A 27,507-nucleotide genomic window follows, 5' to 3' on the forward strand; every position below is an offset into this window, starting at 1 on the left:
GAGTTCATTTGGATAGTGGAATACTTTAGACCAGTCATTCTTAAAGTGGGGTCTGGGGGTCGCTGGAGGTTCCGAGAGCCTTTCAGGCAGCCTACAAGGCCAAAACTGTTTTCTGCCAAGTCTTTATTTTTCTTTCTCACTTCCATTCTCTCATGAGTGTACAGTGGTGTTTTCTAGAGGCCCATGATGTGTGATATTACAACAGACTGAAGGCAGAGCACAGATGATAATCCATCATCTCCTGTTCAACCAGTGAGGAGACCTGCAAAACACAGGGCAATGCGACTCTCATCGCTAAATATGTTTTTGTGTTTTAGGAAATATTTTTCATTAAAAATGTTATTTAGGTTGTCATCTAATGGGTTGATTATAGATGCTTTTAGGTAAATTAATGTGTTAAATCTTTTTCAGTTTTGATTTCTAATAAGGTAAATACTGATTAACTCATTTTTTTTAAAAAAACCTCTTTGGGCCCTCATTTTTTTTATATTACACACATACACACACCCCAAATATGTATATTTTTTGGAAATAGAGTCTTGCTCTGTCACCCAGGCTGGAGTGCAGTGGTGTGACCTCCTAGGCTCAAGCAATCCTCTGGCCTTAGCCTCCCAAGTAGCTGGGACTACAGGTGTGCACCACTATTCCTGGCTAATTTTTAAAATTTTTCGTACAGATGGGGTTTCACTATGTTTCCCAGACTGGTCTCCAATGTTTGGCCTCAAGTGATCCTCCTGCCTTGGCCTCCCAAAGTGCTAGGATTATAGGTGTGAGCCATCATGCCTGGCCAGTCCTCATTCATTTTCATTTTTTCTTTCTTCCCCACTTATCTTTTACATGGTCATGTTCTTTAGATTGTCTCCCCTCTCTCAGTCTGTCTCCCTTTCCTGCCCAATGCTGGCCACACACTACACATCTTCCCCCACACAGCAGGGTCGCTACATGCCAGAGACGACAGACTTCAGACGTATCTGGTAGGCTGTATTTTAAGATATAATTTCAATGCAGTCTAAGAAACAATTTCCTATTTGTTGCTGAATCATTATTAATAACTTAGATAGGAATCCTATTTTGAGTTGCAAAGGTAACTTCCCATTCATTGTAAAATTAGGCCAATGCATGTGGGTTATTTATAAATAATGTAACACTTCCTGTAACTCCATTCTTTCCTGTGGCTTCACACTCAACATAAAAATAGTAGTTTTAGGAGCAGGCCAACCTGCAGTGTTGAGAAAGACCTGTGGAGACTCTGAGGAAGTCTCTCTGGACCGGAAAGGAGCTCTTCACGTGGCTCCTGGGGCGAGGGCCAGGCTCCCACACTCCGACCCTGGAGGACCACCTCTGAGAAGGGCTCTTAGCGCTGCTGTGGCTCCCACTGCATGAATGTCACATCAGTGGCAAAGAAAACAGCAAAGGCCGAACAGCCTTGAAGAGGCAATTCCTGTAAGAATCACTGTTGGGTTTTGTACAAGGACATAGGTGAGAAGAGGGACAGAGGTCACCCCTGATGCCACTCCGAGGCACCTCTGCCCCACCTCACCCTGTGTTCCGGGGCTGGTCATCACCGAGATCCTCTGGCTTAGTTAGTGCTGCCTGTTTTGTGTCCTCACAAGAATGTGAACCTCCTGAGGGCAGGGTCTGTGTGTCTGTTCTCTGTGGAATCCCAGTGCCTAGATGACAGTCTGGTGCCTGGGAGGCGCATAACACTGGCATGGCACGAGGCCATGAATCTGGCATGCTAGCTAGCAGGGCCGGCAAGACTCTTCAATCCCACCGGCCAGTACTGCACAGTGAGGACACATGGCATTTCAGCAATGCTGGCACCTGTCACATATCACAAGTGTCCCTCAATGCTTCAGTCTGAGAACTTTTCATGAGCCCTGATTTCTTCTGTAGAAACCCATGGCTTCTGATACATTTCTTTAACCTAAATTCACTTGTTCATTTCATTCATTTAATATTAAACTCTAGGCTAGTTGGTGATACAGTCTGGGTATATAATTAAGGAGTAAAAATAATGCCTTCCAGAAGATAACTTATCTACTTTTATGTCACCCTTATACACACAAAAAACAACCTTGAGTGAATTAAACTTTTGCCTTGATACTGAAATGGATTTCCTCCAACAAGATGTGTTCTGCTAGGTAGACAGCAACAAATAGCCCAAGAGATCATGAACAAACTGGTAGGAGCCATGGAAACCTTGAGACTCTAACAAGATTAGATTAGCAGTGATTAAAATGTACCATTAGGCTGGTGGGATGGTAAAATGAGGCCATCGCTCTGGAAAGCTGCGTGGCAGCAATCCAGCCATTCATCTCCTTGCTGTCTATCCAGGAGAACTGAGAACTGACATCCACACAGAAACTTGCATATGAATGTTCGCAGCAAGATTATTCAAGATACCCAGAAAGTAGAAACAACCCAAATGTCCATCAGCTGTTGAATGGATAAATAAACTTGATGTATCTATGTCATGAAATATTATTCAGCCATAAAAAGAATGAAATTCTGGCCAGGTGTGGTGGCTCACACCTGTAATCCCAGCACTTTGGGAGGATGAGGCAGGTCGGCCACCAGAGGTCAGGAGTTCGAATTAGCTGGGTGTGGTGGCATGCACCTCTAATCCCAGCCACTTCAGAGGCTGAGGCAGGAAAATCACTTGAACCTAGGAGGTAGAGGTTGCAGTGAGCCGAGATCGCACCATTGCACTCCAGCCTGGGCAACAAGCAAGAAACTCGGTCTCAAAGAAAAAAAAAAAAAAGGAAATTCTGACACGTTACATCATGGATGGACCTTAAAAACATTCTGCTAAAGTGAAAGACACCAGACACCAAAGGTCACATCTGTATGGTTCCACTGACAGGAAACGTCCAGAACAGGCAAATCCACAGAGATGGAAAGCAGAGGACTGGCTGCCGGGGGAGAAAAGTGCGGAGCTCCTGCTGAAGGTACAAGGTTTCTTTCTGAGGTGATGAAAATGTGCCAGAATTAGGGTGCTGGTTGCACAACTTTGAGAGTAAAATAAAAATCAATGATTCGTATACTTTAAAAAGGGTAAATTTTATGGTATGTAAATTATATCTCAGTCAAGCTATTATTTAAAAAGTGTCATTAACTTAAGACAGGGGCCTCTAATCAGGAGACCACTAAACCTGACCTGAAATACATCCATTGCTATACTTTCTTCAACTCTGCTTAATGATTTTGCTACAAACATTATCTTTCTTCTCTTTCCTCAAAGCCCCCGCTCAAACTAATCTCAAAGCTTCCAGGAAATGAAAAGCTGGGGACTTCTGCAATAAAAGAGTAGTGCTGTTATCTTCACTGGAAAGCTGACACAGAGCCCAGGAGCAGCACAGGGCTAGGGGCGAGCCCAGTGGCTTCAGCACTCTACTTTTGGAGTGGTTGCGCTTCCTTTTCCTAAGTCAAGCTAGTGGAATACTAGTTCTATGTAACCCCCGGTGTGCCTGTCGGTCCTGCTAAGCCACAGGAGCGGGTCTTGAGCACCAGACAGGACAGCCCTGCACGGTGGCTCTTCAGAGGACAGAGACAGTACCTGTGCTGGGCCCAGGGTTTGTGGCAGCACAGGAGAACATGGCTTAGAATACAAAGAAAAATACTTCCTTGGGTTTCCACATCTATATAAAACTGTGGCCATGTGAATTTCATACTTAAACCCTCTTCTATGACATAAGATATTGCAGAACAGTAAAATGCACACCATAAAGCAGTATTTCAGTAATACTTCTGGTGTGTCCTGGAGCAGCCCTTCAACCACCGTGGTGGGGCAGCCAGGAAGGGAATCTGATCAGGCATTCTGACTCCAGAGATTGATCTCTGCTAAGAATAGCCTATGAATACCGTATAGATGTGGGAACTTACGAAACATTTCCAAAGCAAGTTCACTGAATTTCAGGAATATATTTTTATTTTTCTTTTTTCTTTTCTTTTTTTTTTTTTTTTTTTTTGAGATGGAGTCTTGCTCTGTTGCCCAAGCTGAAGTGCAGTGGCGCAATCTTGGCTCACCACAACCTCCGCCTCCTAGGTTTAAGTGATTCTCGTGTCTTGGGCTCCCAGTAGCTGGGATTACAGGCGTGCACCACCATGCCGGGCTAATTTTTGTATTTTTAGTAGAGAGGGGGTTTTGCCATGTTGCTCAGGGTGGACTCAAACTCCTGACCTCAAGCAATCTGCTCTCCTCGGCCTCCAAAAGTGCTGGGATTACAGGCATGAGCCACTGCACCCAGACAGCAAGATATTTTTCAGATTGTAGCTAGTTGAAGAAACTGAAAGAAGGAAATTAAAACACACATCTGAAATTAAGCCCTTTGCACTATTCCTTTGAATCTCTGCTTAAATTTATATAATTATATAAGATAAATTTGTAACTCTGGAATGTCTCACATTTTACAGGACATCTGCTAGTTTTATTTATTTTTTGAGATGGAATCTCGTCTTGTCACCCAGGCTGGAGTGCAATGGTGCGATCTTGGCTCACTGCAACCTTTGCCTCCTGGGTTCAAGTGATTGTCCTGCCTCAGCGTCCAAAGTAGCTGCAACTACAGGCGCATGCCACCATGCCTGGCTAATTTTTGTATTTTTAGTAGAGATGGAGTTTCTCCATGTTGGCAAGGCTGGTCTTGAACTTTTGGCCTCAAGTGATGTGCCCATCTCCGCCTCCCCAAGTACTGGGATTCCAAGCGTGAGCCACCATGCCCAGCCTGCTAGTTATATTTAAAAATGTCTTTTGTTAAAGACAGGGCATTAAAAATAATATATATATAAATTATATAAAAATAATAAAGAAAAAAAATCCTCCTAATCAACTCTTGACTCAAGATTGGGGACATAAAATTATCAAGTAGTATAATTTAGTAACTTTGTAAAAAAAATGTTCTTTATACACTTCTGTTCTACTTCATCGGGAAATTACACACACAGGCGCGCACACGCACACACCCCCCCCCCACACACTCTCTCTCTCAACATCACAGGAAATGAAGAGCTCCTGAAACATGTTGCTATCTGTAACTCTGCAAACAGTTCTCTCTTCTGTCCTGGTGGTACTTATTATTCCAAAAGCCTCACATGATCCACTCGCTCACCAGCGTGGAGGTGGAAAAACCCACACTTCCACACAAAATCTGTCAGCCCATATCTCTTATAGACACATAAGTTTTTTTTTTTTAACCAAATATTACAAGTGTGCTCTGATACTTAACAAAAACCCGTCTCCTTACAATTCATCCTATTATCCTGAATTCACATATCAAGTAGCCTCCCCTCATATAATGCTTCAAAGACTGAAACTGTGAGTCCTATTAAAATAATTTACATTGACGTGCCAAATAATGAAGAGGAAAACAACAAAATACCCTTTATCAAGCGACCGGGCTTCAACCTAATCAGTAAGCAGCCTGCATTGTGCCACGGCTGGCCTTGGGGAGGGGTGGGACACCAGCATTGGAGTGTGCCTCATCAGAGCTCCCACGCCACCCCCAGTCACAGAGAGTTGCGGAGGAGAAGGGGCTGTGGCTTGTGTCACAGTCAGACATCTGGTGTGGACTCTGTTCCACTGATGCCTCCCCCTGCAAGGTACCCAGTACCATGAAGCTAGGCTATGCTTCAAGCTGCCAGAATGGATGCAGAATTTGCTTGGGAGCCATGTGAAAGTGAGCTTTAACCCCACTTTCCTACTTTCCAGTTGTATGGCATAGAGTAAAATCTTTATTCCTGATGAGCTTCAAGCTCCTCATCTGTGAAGTGAGTAAAATAGTATCTGCTTCTGAGACTTATTTTGAAGATCACACAAAACAGACCTAATTGGCCTGTGATAAACGGTAGCTCTTGACTTTTACACTTCACTGTTTCCCTTGGTACTCAAGTTAATCTCATTTTACCTGAAGGAGACACAGACCCATAGCCTCTGCTGAGAGTGTTCTGGTTAAAGGTAACCCAACCAACCCGGGAGAGCTACGGGTCCAGAAGCCATTTCAAAAACACTTAATGCTTCCTGGGGCCCTGCCTGAGGGTCATGAAAACAAGTCCAGTTACATACTCTGGCCAGGCAGTCCCACTCTGGGAATGCCATCCGCCCCCACTCCAAAAATTGGTACTTCTGCCGATAAAAAGACAAGCCACCTACAACACATAAATTATATACAACCAATGAAGGACTACTACTCAGAATATATAAAGCTCAACACCCCAAAAGAAAAATAAACAAAAGACTTGAATAGCACTTCATCAAAGTGGAAACACAAATGGAAATACACAGCAAAAGGCTCTCAGCCTCAGCAGTAATCAGGAACTGGAATTTAAACCACAGTGAATTCCACTACAGACCTACTAGGTTGAAAAAAATGCAGGCCGGAAAAAAGATAATGAAAAAGACACCTAAAGCGTACCAAATAATGGAAAGACAGCAAAGCGGCAGGAGCTCTACTATGCTAATAGGAATGGAGGCTGAACTCCGCTCCTGGAAGACAGTTTAGCATTATCCATTGAAGGTGAGGAACACCCCACCCCCACGATGTGCACACCTGTGCCCTAGGGGATACATAGCAAGGGCTCCTGCCGCTGCCAGCAGTGGCTGGAAATGCCTAGAACAACTGCATGAAGAAACAGACTGTGGTAAATGCATAAAATGGAATGAAAACGAATAAACTGGAGCTACCTGCAATAGACAGAAGAATCTTACAAGGTTTATTGGTTTAAAACTATGTTGTTTCCGTCCTCCTTTGTAAGGGTCCCCCACACCAGGGTCCTTTTGTGTGCAGCTGGGGCCGCGGCATCTCTAGTGAGCAAAAAAAGCAAAACACGGCCGGGCGCGGTGGCTCACGCCTGTAATCCCAGCACTTTGGGAGGCTTAGGCGGGCGGATCACGAGGTCAGGAGATCGAGACCATCCTGGCTAACACGGTGAAACCCTGTCTCTACTGAACATACAAAAAATTAGCTGGGCATGGTGGCGGGCGCCTGTAGTCCCAGCTACTCGGGAGACTGAGGCAGGAGAATGGCATGAACCCAGGAGGCGGAGCTTGCAGTGAGCCAAGATCGCACCACTGCACTCCAGCCTGGGCAACAGAGCGAGACTCCGTCTCAAAAAAAATAAAAGCAAAACACAAAGAATGCGTAAGCATGATGCTGTTTCCATAAAGTTCAAAAACAGGTAAACCTATATGCACACACACACACTTTTTTTTTTTTGAGAGCCAGGTCTCAATCTGTCACCCAGTGATTCTCCCATCTCAGCCTTCCAAGTAGCTAGGACTACAAGTGTGCATCACCACACTCAGCTAATTTTTTATTTTTTGTAGAGATAAGGCCTCACTATGTTGCCCAGGGCTGGTCTCGAACTGGCCTCAAGTGATCCTTCTGTCTTGGCCTCCCGAAGTGCTGGAATTACAGGCGTGAGCCACTGTGCCCAGCCTAAATATGTTTTTAAAGATGTATAAAAAGTAGTATAACTGTAAAGAAAAACATGGAAACACTCTCAGAAGTGTAAAGATCTTTAGGATCAGTGTGGGGGCAGCAGGTGGCTTCTGCATACCCACCATGTTTATTGAATTACAGTGGTGGCTTAATGAGTGAGCTTTATTTATTCACTTATTATTTCTTACAATCTACAATTATGCCCTCTTTCATATGCTTGTTATATTTCACAGTAAAGAAGGTTAAAATATAAGCTCAATACATAAAGGAGGTACAGACAGAGATATACAAGGAAGTGTGTTGCAGCACTGCTTTGAAGTGGTAAACACCAGAAACAATCTGAATATCTATCAGGAGAGGGACATCCTGGTAAAATTAAGTGAAAAACGCAAATCATATCTTTTTGTTTATAGATATGTCTACATTCGTGGAGAAAGATGTGAAAGATTACTTACTGGGGTAAATATCCAGTGGGTAAAAGGTAAAAGAGAGATTATTAAATTGTTGTTATAATTTATGTTAATTCTGTTAACAGCAACAACAAAAGCAGTGGCTATATTATTATTGCATTTATGGATCATACTGAAAGTCCTAATCTGAGGCCTTTTACAAATGTATGGTCCAGGTTCAATGGCTTCATCACAACCTACACCGTTGTTGGTGGCTTGAGAAAGAGAAGTAAATGATCTTGCTTTTATTTAATAGTAATGAAAACTACTAAAAGTAATGACATTAAAAGTAATGACAAAAACTGCAATTACTTTCGCACTAATCTTTTTTAAAAGCTAATTATTTTTGTTAATAAGTATCTAAGTAAACTTTGAAAAAAAAAAAAAAGAACCCTAACTAAACCAAAAGCAGGCAGTGTAATTATTTACCATGGATTTAATACTCCTGGTTACTCAAGACAATCCTACTATAGATAGTTTATTGCTGTTGTTTAACAAAAACAGTGGAAAATACCAAGAATCTAAATTAATATCAACATCATTGACAAGAAATAATGAGATTTTTATTTTGAGGACCAGGGGTTATAACTATAAAACAAATGAGAAATTTATAGAAATGAATTTCCCTAAAACTGGAAATAATTAAATGTCAGCTGTAGTACCGAAAATCAGACTTTGGAATTTGGTGCACCTGTCTTAAGACCCAGCTCACATACAGGAATCCAAATTACTTAATGTCAGTGAACTTCAGGGTCTTATCTAAAAAGTAAATACCATGATCTAATTTATTAGCTAGTTTGAAGGTAAAATGAAAAAAATAGAGTGACTCTAGTGACACTCAAGCTTTCTTTTCTTTCCACTTTCAGCATTCCATATTAACAGAGAGATTTTCTTGGCAAATTATAAAGATTTAAGTTATTTTTTCCAAAATTCAAATCTGTAAGATTTTCCAATTTTGAGAATTCAGCTAATAATAGCATATTTAAAGTAAATATTTGGAGTTTTAATTTGAGATTAATACAGGAACATTTCTATTCTGCTTCTGAATCATACTGCTACCCAGTGTCCCCATGATAGCAACTACCGCCGCAAGCTATTAACCCAAGAGGAAGAAAGAACTATGGAATATGTGAAATGTTTATATGAGCAATTAATCCACAACAGATGCTTTCAGACTATGCTGCTGGACTCCTAAGGAGCTGGGTGGGGAGCCATGGTGGCCCAACTCATCCACCTTCCAGAACAAACAACTTCACATAATTTGTTTTGTAAGCTTCCCCTTCCCCTTCCCTTCTCTCTCCTCCTTGCTTCCTTCCCTCTCTCCCTTTCCTTGTGTATAGACAGGTCTCGAGATGTTGCCTAGGCTGGTCTTGAACTCCTGCACCCAAGTGATCCTCTTGCCTTGGCCTCCCAAAGTGCTGGGATTACAGGTATGAGCCATCGTGCCTGAACAGATTTCTATTAAGGAAAAACAGGGCCAGGTGCGGTGGCTCACACCTGTAATCCCAGCACTTTGGGAGGCCGAGGTGGGCAGATCATGAGATCAAGAGATTGAGACCATACTCGCCAACATGGTGAAACCCCGTCTCTACTAAAAATACAAAAATTAGCTGGGCGTGGTGGTGTGCACCTGTAGTCCCAGCTATTCGGGAGGCTGAGGCAGGAGAATCGCTTGAACCTGGGAGGTGGAGGTTGCAGTGAGCAGAGATTAAAAAAAAAAAAAAAAAAAAAGAAAGAAAAAAACTGAAAGTCTTAAAACCACTGATCTCCGCCACTGCACTCCAGCCTGGGTGACAGAGGGAGACTGTGTCTCAGAAAAAAAAAAATAATAAAATAAATGAATAAAACCACTGACCTCCTACTGGTAGATAATTATGATTTCTGTGGTAAGAAGGACAGTGAGGGGTAGGGTGGGGGAAATATTTTTAAGAGAAGAAATGATTAAAAAAAGAATAAAACAAAACCCTGCCCATTTACTGAACTCTAGACTTACTGTGCTGCAAGGTACATTAACTAGTTAAATTACTAACCTGGAGGAATAAGTGGTATTTGTTTTTATGCTGTCATATCAGCTGATCTTCCATTTGTTTTTTTTTTGTTTTTTTTTTTTGAGACGGAGTTTCACTCTTGTTGCCCAGGCTGGAGTGCAATGGCGTGATTGGCTCACTGACACCTCCGCCTCCAGGGTTCAAGCGATTCTCCTGCCTCAGCCTCCCAAATAGCTGGGATTACAGGCGTCTGCCACCATGCCCGGCTATATTTTCAGTAGAGACAGGGTTTCACCATGTTGCCCAGGCTGGTCTCGGACCTCTGACCTCAGGTGATCCACCTGCCTCAGCCTCTCAAAGCGCTGGGATTATGGGCATGAGCCTGTAATGGGCGCCCGGCCCATTTGGTTTCTTTTATCCCTGTTTTAACTAAATCTCTCTGTACAAATCCCACTGGGTTCATTTCCATTCTTTCCCATTATCGGGTAATTGACAATGCCTAGCAATGTCCAACTGGATGATTTATATTCTTCCTTGGGAAAAACACGGAACACTTTCAAACTGTATCACTTTTCTAAATTACTTCTGATTTCTTTCCTCTACCCATTTTGTTTGTAAAAACAAGACAACAAAGTCTTGGGTCAGTGCTGGCTGGATTTCTACTTTTTCAGTTAAGTAGAAAGAGAAAGTCTGAGGAAGAAGGGAAAAGCAACTTCTTACATGGTGGTTTACATTGCACAAGGTACTTCTATGAATGTGATCTCATTAAATTCTCCTAACAACTTTCGGAAGTAGATTTATCCTTGTTGATAACTAAGGATGGGATTAGTACCAATCAACCAGCAAATTTAATAACCAATGTATTAACCAAGATAGCCAGAGCTGTGAATCAGTGCTGAATCACAGCTGTCTCCCCTCAGTGATCAGGATGCTCCTAGAAGTTTTTGTTGTTGTTGTTGTTGTTGTTGTTTTAACCGGCAAGTCCCCTTGAGTAAGCTTGGCCCACACAGTCAAATAATTCAGAGCTAACTCGGTTATACTGTGTTCCTTGGTTATGTGGGAGTAGGTAGTGGAGTGAGGGAGGAAGAATAAAATCACTTTTGAGAACACTTCTAAAAAATTTGTTTTTATAGCCAAGAAAAATTTTTAACAGTTAGGTTCAGATTTCATCATTTATTAATCAGGTTTTTTTTTTTTTTGAGACAGAGTCTTGTTCTGTCACCCAGGCTGGAGTGCAGTGGTGTGATCTTGGCTCACTGCAACCTCTGCTTCCTGGGTTCAAGTAATTCTCCCTGCCTCAGCCTACCGAGTAGCTAGGACTACAGGCACGCGCCTCTATGCCCAGCTAATTTTTTGTATTTTTAGTATAGACGGGGTTTCATCATGTTGCCCAGGATGGTCTCGATCTCCTGACCTCGTGATCCGCCTGCCTCAGCCACCCAAAGTGCTGGAATTACAGGTGTGAGCCACCGTGCCCGGCCAAATTGGGTTTTTATTGAACATTGTGCTAACTGCTATAGAGGATACAAAAATAACACTTGGCCCTGAACAGCAGCCTATTTTTGGTCAAAAGATGGTCTGACCAAAGTTGAGTATCCCTAATCTGAAATTCAAAACTTTTTGGGCACTGATGTGACACTCAAAGGAAATGCTCTTTGGAGTACTTTGGATTTCATATTTTCCCATTAGGGATGCTCAACCAGTACGTATAATGCACATATTTCAAAATTCATAAAAATCAGAAATTTGAAACACTCCTAGTCCTAAGCATTTCAGAAAAGGGATGCTCAACTTGCACTGGGAATATAAGTTTATGGGTGGAGGGTAAGGTCATTTTACTCTGAGTGCTTTCCCACGGGCCTCTGCCTAGAAACTAGAACCTATGAGTCCCAGCCAAAGGGCTCCTCCCCTGCTGACCAAAGCAGATGAGGGGGATGTTCACCCACTACAGCAAAAGTGTTATTAACCTGCTGCTCTCTGGAGTGTAAATGCCTTGAGGGCAGGAGCTATGACTTCACAAGCCCATGCTAAGGTGCTGTTTGCTGGATGAATAAGTGAAGCCATAGCAACATACAGAAGACTGTAGTCAACGCAGAACTTTTATCTAATTGACAATAATGTGAGCTTATTTTTGTTGAGTAGTGGTAAGTATAGTCTAAAAGTTTTAAATAGTTTTAGCTTCAGTAGTAGAAAGGTAGGTACTCAGGGCAGGAATGCTGGGAATTGTTAATGCTTAGCCTACACAGTTCAAACAGAATCTCTCAGACGGTTTGTGGTTCTCATTCATCCTCCTTCCCGTGATCAAACAGATGGGTGTTCCAAGCCTGATCACAGTCCCTTGTCTTCCCTTTGCATGCTTTAATCACTCTTGATTTTCACTCTCATTGATAGTGAAAGTAGATTACATACGGTGGATATAAAATCGGGTTTCTTATTTTAAGGATAAGAGATCTTCCACTGAAAGACAAAAGTGATGGCTGGTTTAGAGGGGTGCCCATTTTAATAAACAAATCCATGTTCTTATTTCCCCAAAATACCCTTACTGGCCAAGGTTAATAACTGGCATTTCCTTTTTGAGCCCCTATTCCTTATGTTATACCTTTTTGATATATGTGGAATTATGCCCAGAAGTTCCATTGAGAAACTATTCTTTTCCAACTAAACTTATGAAATATTTGTAGTTATTTTCATAACAGCATAAGCACTTTCTAGACATTCAGTTCATTTTTCTTTTTTAAACTTGAGGTAAAATTAATATAATATAAAATTATACTAAGAAACTAAAGGAAATTAAAACCTCATAAAATTAGTCATTTTAAAGTACACAATTCAGTGGTATTTAGTACATTCAGAATGTTGTGCACACACTACCTCTATTAAATTGCAGAATATTTCCATATCCCAAAGTAGACCCCAACCCCATTAGCAGTCACTCCCATTTCCTCTCCTCTCAGGCCCTGGCAGCCCATCTGCTTGCTGTCTCCATAGATTTGCCTGGTCTGGACATTTCACAATACGGGAGTCACAAGGCATGAGACCTTTTGAGTCTGTTTTTTTTTTTTGGACTTAGCATCATGTTTTTGAGGTCCCTCCATGTTGTAGCATGCTCCTTTTAGTTAGTTCACTTTGGACGTAATAAAAACCTCTTTTATGGCCCATTTCATGTCTTCTCTTAAAGATGTTTCCTTCCTTTACTTCCAGTTCTATTACTCTGTTTGCATTGGGGTGATGTTTTAGGACAATGACCACCTTGGTTTAACTGTATCCCTTTGAATTTTACTATTGGTGCTATATCCCATATTCTTCTGGCCTAAGCACATAAATTTCTCCTTTTTTCCCTCCTTAATTAAATCACTGAAGATTCATGACTGTTTAGCTGCTGATTAAAATGAAGAAACTAAAGCTTGGAAGTATAATATTGCTCGGGTTACTGTATTTCTACACACTCCTTTATTATTCTAATGAGAAAATAAGTCTTTGTAAATTAAAGATTCAACTTTTCAACTTCTGATTTTCTTCATTGTTCTTATGCAAAATACACATTATCAAAATTATTTTAAGCAGATTATTAAGATAAAGACTCCTTGTATAAGAATCAATTAATGTGTTCAAAGTAAAGCAACCAAATATATAAGGAAGTGAAGAAATAGTTGAAGCCTTAGAGAGTTATAAATTCTAATAATGATTTGTGTGACTTGGGACTAAGACCTTAGATTTAAAAAATATATTTCCTTTAAAATAAGTCACGATCTCTATTAATCTTTGATTAGGCTCACTAGTAAAAATAATTGTCAGTTTATAGTAAAAGACACTCAGAAATAAAGCGATTAAACAAAAATCAGGAAAACAGACTTCATCTTCCTAAAATGTAACCAATCCAAAGAATATGTTTTGTAGAGCTTACTGTACCTTCTAAAATGCTCTATGTTAAAAAAAAAAAATTGCAATCCGGATGCTTAGAATGCATTATTTTAGCAGAAGACCTTACAAAGAGATACTTCACAATAGTTAAATATTGGCCAAAAAAAATCCAGTCTTAAAGGATAATAAAATTTAATTTTGACTTAAAATACTAGCAGGAGGTAACATTTGGCAGAAAGAAAAAAAACTATAGGGAAAACACAAAACATACTTCTAAACTGATGAAGGGCTTGAAGTAACAGCATGCTGCTCAGGTAGAAGGTGTCTAGTGCTGCTGCTCTGAGCAGTCCTGGTCTCAAGATTCACATTCTCTCTCTCTTTTTTTTTTTTTGAGATGGAGTCTTGCTCTTTCGCCCAGGCCGGAGTGCAATGGTGTGAGCTCGGCTCACTGCAACCTCCGCCTCCCAGTTCAAGTGATTCGCCTACCTCAGCCTCCCGAGTAGCTGGGATTAGAGGTGCATGCCACTATGTGGCACGCCTGCCTGGCTAGAAACTCCTGACCTCAGGTGATCTGCCTCTTGGCCTCCCAAAGTGCTGGGATTACAGGTTTGAGCCATTGAGCACGGCCCAGCACTCTTTCTTAAGTGATACTTTATTCTCCTTTCAGAAACTTCAGTGAAGTCACCAGGAACAATTTTATTTTTCAAAATCATGAAAGAATTCCTAGAAATGTCCTTTGAAGCAGGGTTTCTAAGCATAGCAATTAAGAAAGAGATTCTGGACCTCAAACCCCAAGGGAAGTGTGTGGCTTTTTAAAAGGGTGGCCTTTTTGAAGAAGGAAAATCAAAGGAAGTAAATTACTATTGAAGTTTCTTACCCAAGGAGAGCTCTTACCACTACACATTTCCTGTTAAAGGAGCCTCTGAAATGATTCTCCAATAAATAACCCAGCCCAGTAAACTTGTGTGGAATGATTCCTAACGGTTCCCTCTCCAGGACTTTGGTGTACCCCAGTCTCACTCAGCTGGATGGAACGTGATGGGCTCTGAGGGAGACTGAAGGTCCCGTGGGAGACTGAAGGCCCCAGCATCCTGCCCAGTCACAGCTGGGCTGGCTGGTGGACCCTGGGTCAGTCACCCCACCTCTCAGGCCCTCTTCTGTAAGAGCCCAAAGTGGGTGCTCTGAGCCTTCGCTCTCTGTGGGTGCTTGCTAGGTGGTGCTGCATCACCAGCTATCCTTCTGAGTCTCCCCTTGGCTCCCATGCTGCCCTGAGTGTGGAGGAAGTGAGCTGTTTTGTGCTCCTGGCATGTGCCACAGCTCCTGAGAGCTCCCTATGTACCATTTCTCTGTTCTCCTTCCTTCAACTGTGGGAAAAGTTTCCAGCCTTGTGGCCCTATCCCAATCTCTCCCTCAATTTCCCATCTATTGTAGGTACAGGAGTAAAGACAGTCTTACTCCATTTTTGTGTTTATGACCTCTTCTCTTCTTCACTCAAAAACTCATATTGACGCTCATTTCTCGGGAACCAATGCAAAATCCCTAATAATAGGATTTAGGCTTTATCTAGCAGACTTCATACCTCAGTATATTCTGGTTTGGGATAAATCCCCCAAATCTGGCACACAGCTCAATACCATGGCAACTAGCTGGGAGCATAGTACAAAGAGGGACTAAATAATATTTACTGAATAAGTGAGTGAATTAACTTTTTCTTTCTTTCTTTTTTTTGAGGTGGAGGTCTCACTATGTTGCCCTGGATGGTCTCGAACTCCTGAGCTCAAGCGATCTGCCCTTCTTGGCCTCCCAAAGTGCTAGGTTACAGGCATCAGTCACTGCACCCAGTCATAATCTCTCTTGAATAAACCCTCTTACTTCCCCTTTTGCATCTCTCTCTCTCTAAATCCTACGTTTGTCTCCACAGATAACATCTCACCAATTTAGAGACACTTTTCTTTCTGCTAGATCAAGATGTTTAAAGCATTTGTTCTCACTTCTTTCATGAAACCTTCTGAGATCAGTCAGCTAAGATCTAGTTAACTGAATCATTAACTACTCTAATACTTCTGCCTGTCCTGTTTTGGGTTGAAAGGGACACAATTCAAGGTCAAAGACCATGTCAGTTGCTTCCTTTGTCATTCTCAACACTCAGACAGCACCCTCTGTAGACACTGAGTATTGACAAAATGCTCTTCAGTAAGAGCTTCTCCAGTACATTACTGTAAAAGGGCCCTTCAAGAGGCCTACAGAAAATAGTACTATAAATTAATAATATATTTTGGACTCTGTGGTTGTTTTAACAAGTTGGGAAATAAATACCAGATTTTTGAACTGAAAGAGGTCTCCTTTCCCCACTCCCCACAAAAGAATTTGTTAGCTATAGTTTCTATACCTATGATGAGGAGACAATATGAATAGGAGACAAGAAACTACATAAAATGACTAGGTTAACATATTTCAGGGAATTTCTTTTCTTTTTCTCAGTATTGCCCTGGCAAATGCAAATAAAAGCATATAATAAACAGCAACAAAAAATAAAGTTCACACACAGAATTATGACACCAAAGCCATGTGACTTCTCAGCTTGCTTGGCCTACTAAAGTGCCGCACAGGCCACTTAGGAGGACAGGGGTCGGTGGTTGAGGGTGGGTTGGGGGGTGGCCCTTAGCAGAGTCACTGAGGAATAGCAGGAGTGCCCTGGAGAGGAAGGAAGCACAGGCCATGCTGCTTGTTCTGCGGTGAGCATACATCAGACTGGCACTGTTGTGAAAACTGTACAGTTTTTAAACCGAAGCTCAGGCTGTTTTTCTGACTCTTCTTCCTCTGACCAGTCGACATAGACACTCAAATCCAAAAAATTAGTCTGTCAGAGAAACAAAAGCTATGCTGCTGTTTTTCTGCAAGCCTCTGGACCAAAGCAGATGGCTGGAGCGGTGCTCCTTGCATAGGCATCTGGCAGCATGTGTGCCTGCCTGGTGGCTCTGTGGTCACAAGTCCCCTGCAACACAGCCATTCAACAGCGGGTAGGGCTGAGTGATGTTTCATCACCAGAACTGTGGATCAGATGAAATTTAGATCTGGTAGGCCAGATCTAAGAGGCTCTGTGACTTAGCCCAAACATATAACTATCTTCCAATTGGGAAAAGGTTATTTTCTGTATTAGATACTGAAATTATAAAATTAATCATTTTAGCTTGAATTTGGGGAAGTATATTTTGTTAAGGTTTATGAGAAGTGTATTTTGTTAAAGTTTACGAGAGTTGCTATGAAACACAATAATTTGGAAAAAAAAAAGAGAGACAATGTTGTGTTTACTGGGCCATGGATGGATGATGTCACTAATAAGCAATTATAACATCCTGCATTCCAAAACTATTTAATAATTTGTTTTGAAGAAATATAGCTTCCAAAAGAACAAGAACACGATCTAAACATTTATTTGGATGTTTTGCATGGCAAAATATAATTAAATATATAAAATAATTAATCCCAACCTAAAAAAGCATCAAATATTAGTCACCAACTTTAACAAGGAAGGAGGTTCAAAAGTTTATCAGTAAATGAATTTGTTGGACTACTCAATGCATTTCCCATGGCAAAAACATTTCCCATGTAAATGTTATAGACAGTAAGGCTTCTAGTGCCAACCACAAAAACTAGATTAAATGTTAGGTACATGTATGGCTATAAAGAAGAATGGTGAAAGAACAGGGCCTTTAGAGAGACAAAGATTCCCAGGTCCTGTCTGGCTGTGTCCTTCCCCAGCAGTATTTCCGTAAGATGCTATGTCCTGCAGTCTCCAGCCAGAACAGCTGCCTCTGGCCTGGAGCACAGCTGGAACATCCTGTGGCGGGAGCCCCCTCGTGTCCTTGCCAGGCTCAGGTGGGTGGCAGCTGAGTGAAAGAGCCCTCGCCTCTAAACGGCCCTGATGGTTACCATAACTACACTTAGTCTTCAGATGCTTGTGAGTCTGAAATGTTTACAATGAATATTCTTTTCTTTTTGAGACAGAGTGTCGCTCTGTCACCCACGCTGGAGTGCAGTGGTGCAATCTCAGCTCACTGCAACCTCTGCCTCCAGGGTTCAAGCAATTCTCATGCCTCAGCCTAAGTAGCTGGGACTACAGGCATATGCCACCATGCCCAGCTAAGTTTTATTTTTTATTTTTAGTAGAGATGGGGTTTTGCCATGTTGGCTAGGCTGGTCTCAAACTCCAGGCCTCAAGCGATCAGCCTGCCTTGGCTTCCCAAAGTGTTGGGAGCCACCATGCCTGGCCTACAATGAATATTCTAATGAGGACTAAAATGAGGTTCAGTCTTAATAAGGGTAAGACTCATGTGACCCAACCAAGCTTTTCTCATATCTAGACATGCTTTCCAAATATCTGGATGAATTGCATTCCCCAAATACATAATGCAATTAAATTATAATATAGCTGCCTGTTTACAAACAAGAGCAAGTATTTATCATAAAACATAGCTGGCCGGGCATGGTAGCTCACGCCTGTAATCCCAGCACTTTCGGAGGCTGAGGCGGGTGGATTACTTGAGGTCAGGAGTTTGAGACCAGCCTGACAAACATGGTGAAACCCTGCCTCCACTAAATACAAAAAATTAGCCGGGCGTAGTGGCGCATGCCTGTAATCCCAGCTACCTGGGAGGCCGAGGCAGGAGAATCGCTTGAATCTGGGAGGCAGAGGTTGCAGTGAGCCAAGATGGCGCCATTGCACTCCAGCCTGGGTAACAAGAGCGAAACTCTGCCTCAAAAACAAAACAAGACAAAACAAAAACCAAAAACCAAACCAAACCAAAACAAAACATAGCTATACAGATCAATAAAAATGTGCTCTTATCTACTAAGGGCTTACAGGGTATATGTCTCCCAGGAAACAAGCTCTTTGGCAGAGCTGTCACTCAGCAGTACGGTGCCACGGGAAAGAGAGACAGGACTCAAAGTCAAGGCCTGTGGGAGAGCTAAATGCCTACTGAGCTCAGTCAAGGAAATGCTCAGTAAACATTCACCATTTAGAATGGCCACAGCCAGAGTGGTCATGATGCAAACTACTGGAGGATACTACCAATAAATGTTCCAAAAGCAGAATATCATACACTCAGAACTGGACTTTTTCTCCCTCCAATATTGTTACAGCTCAGATGTTACTATAATTTAATATAAACATCAACAAGAGAGCTAAAATAACACACAATTTAAAGAAAAGATATAACAAGAAGACTGAGAAAACCCCCAATTCACTATATGACTGGATAGTTCCATTAAAAATGTTTCCTTTTTTTCCCCCTAATTCATAGATTAGAATGATTACTGGAGATGTAACAGGCACAGATAGGCCAGATCTTTGTAACACTCCACCTCTGCCTATCAAAAACAACATTTTAGGGCGAGGTGCCATGAAACTTGGCACCTTGCTTGCTTACACTTTGGAAAGTGCAAAGACATGACAACTTAAGAATTTTGCTTAAAGCTCACAAAATGTCTTTTCACTAAATTAGATTTTCATTTATACAACCTACCACCCAAAGATGCTTTATTGTTATAGTGAAAAAAACACTTACAAAAGACAGATCTTCATAATTAAAACACATATATAACATTTTAATCTTCTTTTAATAAAATTATGAATCATGAAATCTGCCTAATTCTTTTTGTTGTCAATTACAATTCCTCCCCTAAAGATACTTTATAGATTCCACTCAACTCCTGGTCTTGTTTTATGGGCAAACTCTAAGATCCTGGTTTACTGCCTTTTAATTTAAAAAAAAAAATTAGAGACAAAAGACTAACAAAAAGAACTAACAATCGTAGCAAATTGGATGCCATTCCTGCACGTTCTCACCTTCCTCTGGTGACTTTCTGTAGAACCTTCATTCCCACCAGGCTGCAAGATTTCCCTTCCAACTGTCTTGCCTTCGACATGGTGAACTCCAAGTGCACTTCACCGAACATTCCACAGGCATCTTGTACCAGAAGGCAGGCTCTGTAAAAAACCATTCACATTTGTTCTTTGAGGAGGCAGTTTGGATTAACACAGAGATCAAGATTTCCCTCTTCTTCATTAGAAAGCCACTATATACTGCTGTGACTGGTCAATATAATTTAAAGAAATTAAAGAAAAACCAAGGGGGGAAAAAAAGAAATCCACTGTAGTCATCTTCCTAAATGGGTGAGTCAGGATAAAAAAAACGTTAAATTCAAGACATCCTTTCTGTATGTGTGCATGCAGGTGTTTGAACCACCATCCATAGGCATGAAACTAAAACCTAAGCCAAATATGGCTGAAAAGTACATCAAGATGACCATTCTCTTAAACCACATATATTAACTAGAAACAGAGCCTCCTTTTTCCATTTTTACCCTGTTTCCCATGAAAGAAATATTTGTTTTGTGTGGATGCTCAATACTGAGAAAAGCTGCAGGATAACATTATGATGAGAACAACAATAAGAGGCATTCTCTGAGACAGTACACATTCAGAGATACGCATATCCCAGCAGGATAAAACCTGGTGTCCCAGCTTGCAGCAACACAGCCATGATGGACAGCCAGCGACATGATGGGAATCCCTCCAGTTTTTAAGTTTAGATGATGTTATTCATGAGAGCCTATTTATGACTGAATTTCCAATCCTCTCATTTTGTAACTGAAGTAAATGAAGTTTATTTATCACAAAATGACATATTCTGAGAAAACATTTCATGGAGGCTGAAGAAATTATAGTCAGTAAATAACATCACAAAATGGACATAAAAACTATTCTAAAGATAAGAATGTGAAAAAAACACATGTTGGAGGAGAACAGATGAAGCCAGGAGCCTTAAGTGCTGCCTTGGCAAAAGGGTCAAGAACTGTAGGCTCCTTAATGAAGTCTTCCAGGCCCACAGGGCCAGCTGGTTTGCAAGAGAAGCAAAAATATATCCTGTCTGAAAAAAAGCACCTTTACTTGGATTGCTAGTTCACCATGGAATAAGACCAAACAAAGATGTGCTCAAATAAAAATCAAACACAAAGAAACAAAACATCATGTGGGAATAGTCAAAAGAAATAACACCAGACCTGCTGGGGACTTGAGATATTAGAATTAATGAATAGAAAATACAGAATAACTGTTTTAAAGAGGTAAAAAGTCCCCAAAATATGAATAGGAGACAAGAAACTACATAAAATGACTTGATAGATTTGAAGAAGGATGAAATCACATTTTCAAAAAGGAAAGCTACATTTATTGAAATAAAAATATTCATTGAGTAGGTGTAACAAATGGCTATATGCATCTGAAAAGTGTATATATGAGATCTGAGGTATAAATCTGAATAAATTACTCAGAATATAGCTTAAGAAGTGAGAGGAAAAAAACATGAGAGAAGGTGCAGAAATACAGAGGAGAGCGAGAAGGTCTAACATGTCTAATAGGAATTTTAGTAAAACAAGACAGAGGAGGGGAAGCAATAATATGTAGTTACAGTGATTGAGAATTTTTCCCAACTGATTTAAGATACAGGAAGAAAAACAAATACCAAGTGGGGCTGGCCATAGTGGCTCACACCTGTAATCCCAGCACTTTGGTAGGCCGAGGTGGGAGGATTACTTGAACTGAAGGGTTCAAGACCAGCCTGGACAATGTAGTGAGATCTCGTCTCTAGGAAAAACTTAAAAAACGTTAGCTGGGTGTGATGGCGCACACCCATAGTCCCAACTACTTCAGGGGCTGAGATGGGAGGATCACTTCAGCCCGGGAGGTTGAGGCTTAAGTGAGCTGTGATCATGTCACTGCACTCCAGCCTGGGCAACAGAGCAAGATCCTGTCTCAAAACAAAAACAAAGCGGGGGAAAAAGACCAAACAAATACCAAGCAGGACAACTAAATGGAAATCCAACCAATATACTCACTGTAATGAAACTAGAGAATACCAAAAACTATGAGCTGTTAAAAGCAAGAAGCACACAAATAAGATTTTAAAAGCACACACAATGAGAAGATTTAGAAGACAGTACATCTGCAAAGGAATACAGATTTGACTTAAATCAACCTTCTAAAGAGCAATGAATGAAGCCAGAAGACAAGGAATATTTTCAGAATTCTGAAAGCCATCTCAGAACTGTATCAGCAAAACTCCTTTCAAGAATGATGGTAAAATAAGGATTATTTATTTATTTATTTATTTATTTATTTATTTAGAGATGGAGTCTTGCTCTGCTGCTCAGGCTGGGGTGCAGTGGAGCGATCTCAGCTCACCACAACCTCCATCTCCCGTGTTCAAGTGGTTCTCTTGCCTCAGCCTCCTGAGTAGCTGTGATTACAGGAGCCCACTGCCGCACCTGGCTAATTTTTGTATTTTTAGTAGAGATGGGGTTTCTCCATGTTGGGCAGGCTGGTCTCGAATTCCTGGCCTCAAGTGATCTGCCTGCCTCGGCCTCCCAAAGTGTTGGGATTACAGGCATGAGCCACCCCGCCTGGCCTGGGACATTTTTAGACAAAGAAAAACTAGGAACATTTTCTAACTACAGAACCTGACGTATTTACTAATTTACTAATTTACTAATTACTAAAATGATTTCTAGACCAGGTGCAGTGGTTGACACCTGTAATCCCAGCACTTTGGGAGGCTGAGGCGAGAGGATCACTTGAGCCTAGGAGTTCGAGATCAGCCTGGGCAACAAAGTGAGACCCTGTCTCTACAATAAATAAAAAAATTAGCCGGGTATGGTGGCCCACGGTTGTGGTCTCAGCTACTCAGAAGGCTGAGGCGGGAGGATCCCTTGAGCCCAAGAGTTTGAGGGTTGCAGTGAGCTACGACTGTGCCACTGCACTCCGGCCTGGGTGGCAGAGTGAGACCCTGTCTCAAAAAACAAATAAAATGATTTCTAAATTATGTACTCTAGGAATAAGGAAATTATCGTGGAATAAAGGCCTGAGATACAAGAAAGACTAATGAGCAAAAATGCAAACAACCCAAAATAAACACAGGATAGAATAACAACACAATCAATAATATTAAAGGTGTAGAGCTAAAAAACTGAAAATGGATAGCAATGAAATCAAATGGGCAGTGACTGGAGCTCAAATGTTCCCAAGTCCTCATATCACTCTAAGCCTGGAGTTAAGATATTAACTTAAGCGCAGTGTATGTGGTACAATTTCAAGGATAATCACCAAAGAACAGAAACAGGGAATATAACCTCCTAATCACTAGAGGAAAAAAAATGGAATGAGAAATATAGGAAAACAAAAAGGAAAACATAAAGAAAAAACATTACATGGCCAAGAAAATATAAAGTGATATGTGAAAGGATAAAGTCCTTGCATATTAGAAATAGAACAAAAATATTTAAACATGTCTAAGACAGAATTTGTCATGTTGTTTGAAGGAAGAAAAAATGTCTTCCAATAAACTGGTGACAGAAAACCTTCCAAAGCACAGAAAGGTTCAAAGTAAAAGGACAGAAAAAAATGTTCCTGGCAAATATTAATCAAAAGAAAGCCGAAAAGGTGGTTTTGATGGTAAGCAAAATGGATTTTAAGAAAGTATTATTGGCTGGGCACGGTGGCTCATGCCTGTAATCCCAGCACTTTGGGAGGCTGAGGCAGGCGGATCATGAGGTCAGGAGATTGAGACCATCCTGGCTAACACGGTGAAACCCCTCTTCACTAAAAATACAAAAAAGTTAGCCGGTTGTGGTGGCGGGCGCCTGTAGTCCCCGCTACTTGGGAGGCTGAGGCAGGAGAATGGCATGAACCCGGGAGGTGGAGCTTGCAGTGAGCCGAGACTGCACCGCTGCACTCTAGCCTGGGGGACAGAGCAAGACTCCGTCTCAAGAAAAATAAAAATTAAAAATAAATAAATAAATAAATAAATAAATAAACTGGGCATAGTGGTGTGTGCCTGTAGCCCCAACTACTCAGGAGGCTGAGGCAGGAAGATAACCTAAGCCAAGTAGTTGGGAGCTACAGTAAGCTATGATCTGGTCAGTGTACCCCAGCAGGGGTGACATGGATTCTCTCTCTCTAATTAATTAATTCTCACTACACACTTGGCCATAAAGCAAGTCACAATGAATTTCAAAGTATCTTATCATATAGGACACATTCTTTGCCTAAAATATAATTAAATGAGAAACCAAGAAAAATATATATTTTAAACATCTTCTTACATTTGGCAATTTCACGTTTTTTTCAACTCTGAGGTCAAATAGGAAATCACAGAGAAAAGAGACAATATTTGACCTAGTTGATAATAAAAATACCACATGTCAAAATATATGGATTACATCAACATATAAGGAAATTTATAGGCTTTAATATAATAAAACATAATTTCTTTTCTGATATACATTTATTTATTTATTTATTTATTGTAGAGACAGGGTCTTGCTATGTTGCCCAGGCTGTTCTCAAATTCTTGGCCTCAAGCAATCCTCCCACCTTGGCTCCCAAAGCTCTGGGATTACAGCCACATGCCACCACACCTGGCTCCCTATATTAATTTTAAAACTAATTTTTTATGTACTCATCACAAAATCCACCCTAAACCTCAGTCAATTACCAAGATCTTCTCTTAGGATGCTGAACCTCACAGGTATTCTACCCTGAAGAGCTCTTCTGGATCCTTCTACTGTGCCCCAATCTGGATGGGTCAGCATCTATACTTGGGCACAATATCATCCCGGGATCTCTTGGCACAAAATCTGGGGGTTCCCCTTTGCTGCTCTACTATGTTGGAGCTGCTATTTCTTACACCCATATCTTTTAATTGACTTCTTCAATTCAGTAGTTCCTGTCTTCTAGTTTCCTGAAAAAAGAGTGTAAGGTAAAAATTTTAAAACCATTCATAAAGTTGTTGGTAATCGATCCACAAACTTTATGGGCAGTTTGGCTGGGTATAGATTTCTAGACGGGAACGAATTTTTCCATTCATAATCCAATCATGTTTTGTTTCCCTCCCTTCTCTCCAAGTCTGAGGTCTTTTTTAGTTTCCAGTATGCTACCTGAGAGCAGGTATAAAAATATACATTTTGATGTTGAATTTATAATGTCTTTTTTTTGGTCTATACACCATTTAAAGGCCTCCTTACCTCCTAGTTAACTCCTCACGTGACTTGCTTCTCCATTCCATATCTAAATAGGGAAGTCCAGGCCAAGCCTTGGGGACCAGGACATGTAGGGGAACTGGAGGTAGGACCAGGCTGCATTTCCTAGGAGGAGTCTCCGGGCTCTTCTGTTAGAGAACAACCCATGGTGGCCCCTAACCCTCCACATGTGATTACATTAAGGCCTGGTCATCTCCTACTGATACCCCCAAGACTTTGCTTTAAATGTTATTTTATTTTATTTATTTATTTATTCTTTTGAAACAGAGTCTCACTCTGTTGCCAGGCTGGAGTGCAGTGGCGTAATCTCGACTCACTGCAACCTCCGCCTCCTGGGTTCAAGCAATTCTCCTGCCTCAGCTTCCCGACTAGCTGGGACTATAGGCGTATGCCACCATGCCTGGCTAATTTTTGTATTTTTAGTACAGACGGGGTTTCACCATGTTGGCCAAGATGGTCTCAATCTCTTGACCTCGTGTTCCATCTGCCTTGGCCTCCCAAAGTGCTGGGATTACAGGCGTGAGTCACCGTGCCCAGCCTAAATGTTATTTTTTTAACCTATGCAAAAGTCAAGACAAATACGAAAATCCCCACAGATCCAAATACAAAGTTTCTATATTTTTGATTGTGTTGAGAAGGGAGAGGTATGGAATTGGCAACTACCTTTGCCTTTAAGTTTGCCTTGACATTTTCCTTTGTCTCAAATAACAAGGAAGGGTGCTTCTGTCTATTCTTTTGCCCTAGAGACGAGTTATCACTCTTCTTCTCCTGGTATTCACACCCACCACACATGCTCTCCCACTCTGTTTTGCTCACACAGCTGCAGCTCAGAGGCAGGCTGGCTCAGGCCCGAGGTGGAGTCAGCACTCCCCTGGTTCAACTGGATTGGAACTGTGGCATTCCACAGACTGCCCAGACCAGCGTCAGCTTATCAGCAGCCTGCATTGAATTCCACCAACTTGTCAATGCTTTCTGCCCAGTGAAACGCTATCTCCTAAAATCAGTGCTAGTGTGACAGGTCTGAGCAGCAAAGTGTCCCCATGACTTACTTGTTTTTCCTGAACTACCAGGTATTTACCATAAGTTTTATCATATTCAATGGAACACAAATGGCTTCCCGGGGGGGCAGCATTATGTTAATAACTTTGGATCTTGCAAAAGTTGCTTATCTGTATGAGCTTGAACTTACTCATTTTTAACACAAAATAAGAGAATCTAATTCAGAGGGCTGTTGTGGGCACTGAAGTCATTCACATGATATAGTGATTTGGGGCATGGCAGAGTGACTGGTAGATAAATCTTTTCTTGGTGGGGTACTTAGGTCAATTTTTATAATAAAATTTTATAAGTTTCTCCATATAGCTCTTGTACATGTTTTGTTAGATCTACGCCTAGACTGTCTATGGTTTTGCATTCTATTTTAAATGGTGTTTTGTTTGTTGTTGTGTGTTGCTGGTGTGTAGAAATATAATGGCCTTGTATATCGAAGTTTTGTAATCCATCAACCTTACTAAACTTTATTACTATTTGTAATCCTTTTAATGTACTTTTATACAATCATTTCATAATTCCAATTTTGCTTCTTATTTTCTTTTATGGCTGCCTTTTAGGACCTTCAGGGCAATGCTGAAGAGAAGCCAGTGACTGGGCATCCTTATTTTGTTCCAACTTTAAAGAAAAAGTCTTGGGCCGGGCGCGGTGGCTCACGCCTGTAATCCCAGCACTTTGGGAGGCCGAGGCGGGCGGATCACGAGGTCAGGAGATCAAGACCATCCTGGCTAATATGGTGAAACTCCGTCTCTACTAAAAATACAAAAAATTAGCCAGGTGAGGTGGCGGGCGCCTGTAGTCCCAGCTACGCGGGAGGCTGAGGCAGGAGAATGGCGTGAACCCCAGGGGGTGGAGCCTGCAGTGAGCCGAGATCGCGCCACTGCACTCCAGCCTGGGTGAAAGAGTGAGACTCCTTCTCAAAAAAAAAAAAAAAAAGAAAAAGTCTCGAATGTTTTATAGTCGCTCATGTTTGCTTTTATTGTTGGTGGTTTTTCATTTTTGTTTTTTTGCAGACGTCCTTCACCCAGTTAGGAAGTCCTAGTTTGCTAAGGAATCTTTTTTTTTTTAAATCATGAATGGACATTGGATCTTATCAAATGCTCTATCTGTATTAATTTAAATAATTGCTTTCCCCCTTTAACATGTTAATGTGGCAAATGACAATTTCAAATTCTTTCTGAGTATTAAAGTAGTTTTTCACTCTTGATGTAAAGCCAAGATCCTATTTGCTATGTCTTATTTAGAATTTTTGTCTCTAGGTCCATTAATGATACTGACCTTTAATTTTATTTTTCATACTACATTTGGTATCAAGATCATTTATATCAGCTTCACAGAACAAGTTGATTACCTTTTCTTTTGAAAGTTTTAGATAAAAACTGTAAGTATGACTCAAATAATCTGTGTTTTGACAGTTAGAAATAATTAGGTAATAAAATCATTTAGCTTTAGTGTTTTCTTTCCTGAGAAGATTCTAAGCTACCAGCTCAACATCTCTAATGATAATTGGACTATTTTAACTTTTTAATTTTTTTCTTAAGATATTTTGGTATGTTTTTCTAGGGATTTTTCCATCTTGTCTATTTTCAAACTTAATAGCATAAAGATGCTACAGTATTCTTA

The 27,507-nt window shown here is 41.0% G+C and overlaps 1 protein-coding gene across 16 annotated transcripts in view; it reads right to left on the reverse strand.

Annotated features, from left to right (window-relative positions):
- The window catches only part of SPIDR (scaffold protein involved in DNA repair), a 522,838-nt gene that overhangs the window by 40,972 nt on the left and 454,359 nt on the right, over positions 1-27,507 (reverse strand). For all 16 annotated transcript variants that reach the window (XR_010121893.1, XR_010121891.1, XR_010121892.1 and 13 more), the window contains one exon: positions 19,586-19,726. Coding sequence is in view for 13 of the 16 variants with exons in the window: in XM_063643327.1 (XP_063499397.1) it covers positions 19,586-19,726 (141 nt within the window). In the remaining 3 variants the exon portion in view is untranslated. The remainder of the gene's footprint in view (positions 1-19,585; positions 19,727-27,507) is intronic.

Source organism: Symphalangus syndactylus, chromosome 7 (genome assembly GCF_028878055.3).
Source record: "Symphalangus syndactylus isolate Jambi chromosome 7, NHGRI_mSymSyn1-v2.1_pri, whole genome shotgun sequence".
Classification (NCBI taxonomy): domain Eukaryota; kingdom Metazoa; phylum Chordata; class Mammalia; order Primates; family Hylobatidae; genus Symphalangus; species Symphalangus syndactylus.